Genomic DNA, 3,478 nt, shown 5'->3' on the forward strand with positions numbered 1-3,478 from the left:
TGTCTTTTTGTTGCAATGTAATGCAACTTTTCCATTCCTTCAAATCTAAATTGTTTTCTTACATTCTAGTGGACACACTAGAGACCCTGACCTTGTGTACAACTGCAGTTAATATTTGTGAGAAATGTTTTCCTTTCATGATCAGCTAATGTGGTGTAAGGCAGTGACGTACAACTTGCTCTCTGTGTGTTCCTCTGATAAACTATTCAGCTCTATCACATATACAATATGTTCCCACCAGCACTCCTTTATTTTTCTATATCAGAAAAATACATATTATTTGGAGTAAAACATACTCTACTAATCGGTTGCTTGCACACACAACAAAGCTTCCTGGAGAGAGACATTTGCCAACATGGCTCTGGTAATAACAATAACACCAATCAAAATGATATAAAATGAACCATATCAATAGATTATAATTGAGTTCATGTTCTATTTGATGAATTAAAGGATCTATACACCTACCAAGGACAGTTATAGCATAGCAGGACATGACCAAATGCAATAACAAGGTACTAAATTGCATGACAATAACACCCTGCACAGACATTATTGTGTGGTATCTGAATAAACTCTTGCATCCTATGGACAGTCTCTCATCTATTCGTCATCTCGTGAATACAATAAGCGGCAGAAAGTCTGTTCTGTTGAGTGCAAATTACCCAATTCAAATGATTGAAAACAAATGGATAATTGATGGAGATCATAGGTGGAATGGCGACTTGTGTCTGTTATCTGGCAGGTACAAAGCAGAAGGTGAAGCATTATGGTTTGAACTCATTGAGACCCCTGACATGAGTGCTACGTGTTACATATTCATGGCAAATTACGGGAAGGCAGCACAAGTTCTTAAGAGGCAGAGAAGCACCGGAGGAGACAGATGAAAAACACATCTGGCAAAGAGAATCTGAGTAGGGGGAAAGAAAATAGGGCACATCCTAATGGGCATTCCTTGTGATGGTGCTGTTCCGTCAATCACAACAAACAAATTTCATGAAATGCCTCAAACATCCATCTGGACCAGCACCATGTCAGGGGGAGCCTCTGCCACCTTGGCCTTGCGGGGCAGCAGGTTGGTCAGGCTCCTTGGGGAGGGTGTGGCGCGCAGCAGAAGCTCTTTGAGGCCTGTGCGGTACTCACGGCGAATTATGCAGTACAACACAGGGTTGAGGCAGCTGTTGGTGTGAGCCAGACACACAGTCAGCGGGAAGGTGTAGTTCTGGGCGTTGTAATATGCGTTGCTGAAGTGCACCAGGTCAAACTTAATCAGCGCGCCCCACAGCGTCAGCGCCTGGTTGGGCAGCCAGCACAGAAAAAAGGACAGCACCACGATGGCCACCGACTTGGTGACTTTGGACCGGTGCTTGTGGCGGCCCTCTGAGCCCTCCGAGCAGGTCGCTCCGCTGATGCGTTGGCTCAGCACGAAGCGCAGCAGCAGCAGGTAACACACAGTGATGACCACCAAGGGGATGACAAAGCCCAGCAGTACCTTCTGTAGCTGGTACAGCCCCAGGAGCAGCTGAGGGTCCCAGCTGCCCGACTCAGAGAATCGCACCAAACACAGCTCCTCATCGTACAGCTGGGCACTGGTGGAGTAGATGGCATGGGGCAGGGTGGCCAGCAGCGACACTACCCAGATGCCCAGGCTGATCCACTTGGCACCAGCCGCCGCTGCCCGCCTGCTGTGCATCTTGAGGGCCGTGGTCACCGCGTAGTACCGTGCCACGCTCATGGCAGTCAGGAAGAAGACGCTGGCATACATGTTCATGATGGTCACGGAGCTGATGATCTTACACATTACTTTGCCGAAGGGCCAGCGGAAGTCCAGAGCCGTGTCAATAGCCCAAAAAGGGAGTGTGAGAACAAACTGTAGGTCTGTGAGAGCCAAGCCCATTACAAAGCAGTTGATGGAAGACTGCTTCTGACTGTGGCGTGAGTGAAGCAGGTAGAGTGCCAGAGAGTTCCCCACTAGCCCCAGTGCACACACGACGGAGTACACCAGAGCTATCATCACACGCACTGTGATGCTGGAGCCATCGCCCTGTAGTTCCAGGATAGATTCCTTGCTTAAGAAATACAGCCAGCACCGCAGCGACAGGTTACCAGTAGAGCCACCGTAACCCAGTCCTGCATTATCCTCCAGCACCTGCTCACAAACCTCTGGTGCCAGGGTCTGTGCACTGTCATTCTGTTGCATGGCTGAGTCATTCATTCGCAAATCCCTCTGCATGGCATGTTGGAGACGTGTTATGCTCAGGAGTAGAAACCAATAGGAGGAGAAGCGATATTCATGATGAGGGAAAAAGTTGCCTAAATGTCATTTTGAACATACCTGTGCCATTTATTTTCTCTGTGGAGCTGACTTTTAGCTGAATCCAAAATTGTCCTCCTCTGTATAGGTGTCTCTCCTCCTCCGCCACGCGTATCGCCTCTAATTCACTTCACTCAGCTCAGTGGGTGCATCTCGCATTCTTTTATAGATTCCGCGGGCGCGCGCAAGGCTCAGGCTCAGGCTCGTAATCATCACCACAGCTTCTAGCCTGTCTCCTTAAACAGCCCAGATAATGACATGGTCGTCCTGCAATGTCTGTACACATATCCTATTCGTCATAAATAAAGCTCAATACTTACTGACATTTCATTTAAATCCTGTTTGCTGTGTGTCTTCAATTTCTTTGGTGTGCGTAAAGGTGTTATGGAATTAATTTAGGATTAAACAAAACAAACAACAGATTCATTCACCTGAATGGCCGGTTATGTCCACCACTCTTAAAACACTTAAATGGGCAGTTTGTTCTATTCAAACATCACAGTTGTTCATCTTGCCTTCTCAGACGATTATGACTCACCCTCAGAATAAACAAAGAGACAGCAGCCTTGAATCAAGAGGTGTTTTCACTTGTACTACTACTTCCTGATTACTCTGAGTGGGAGACATGTTGAACAGGGAGTATGGGGACAGAAAGGAGGCAACGCGCTCACTATGGTCATGTTACTGCTCGGGATCAAATTGGACAATTGGAAAATAACAGATATAATCAATTAACAAATAATCTATCATCTCTTTATGGATGTACTCAACAATGTTGTTTCAACATAATTTGTCAAATTATTGTGACGTGGAATCTACACGGAAAATACATTGGATTTGAAAAAGTCTTTAACATTTTTGGTTTTGATGGTGAAATTGATGTGGAAATGTCAAAAACAGGATTATGTCATCATGGTAACCAATTCTCAACATAGACAAACCTTGTATAAAATGTGTTGAATTTGTACCTTTAAAACAACGTCAGATCTTCAATTTATAGCCACTATCAGAAAAAAAACTATAGGCTGGGTAGCACCCCCTACTGGAGAATTGATCTATCTACAGTTACCCTTTAGTCTCTCATCCAGGGTTTTAACCAAGCCCTGCTTAGCCTTGATATTTGTCAATGACTACCATTTGAAAGAAAACACTTTGAAGTTTGTG

General features: G+C 45.4%; 1 protein-coding gene across 1 annotated transcript; it reads right to left on the reverse strand.

Annotated features, from left to right (window-relative positions):
* Positions 1–1,006: 1,006 nt before the first annotated feature.
* Positions 1,007–2,215, reverse strand: LOC120055191 (relaxin-3 receptor 1-like). Its single transcript, XM_039003112.1, has one exon. The coding sequence runs from the start codon at positions 2,213–2,215 to the stop codon at positions 1,007–1,009; it is 1,209 nt and encodes a 402-aa protein (XP_038859040.1).
* Positions 2,216–3,478: the final 1,263 nt, after the last annotated feature.

This window comes from Salvelinus namaycush, chromosome 10, assembly GCF_016432855.1.
Source record: "Salvelinus namaycush isolate Seneca chromosome 10, SaNama_1.0, whole genome shotgun sequence".
Classification (NCBI taxonomy): Eukaryota; Metazoa; Chordata; class Actinopteri; order Salmoniformes; family Salmonidae; genus Salvelinus; species Salvelinus namaycush.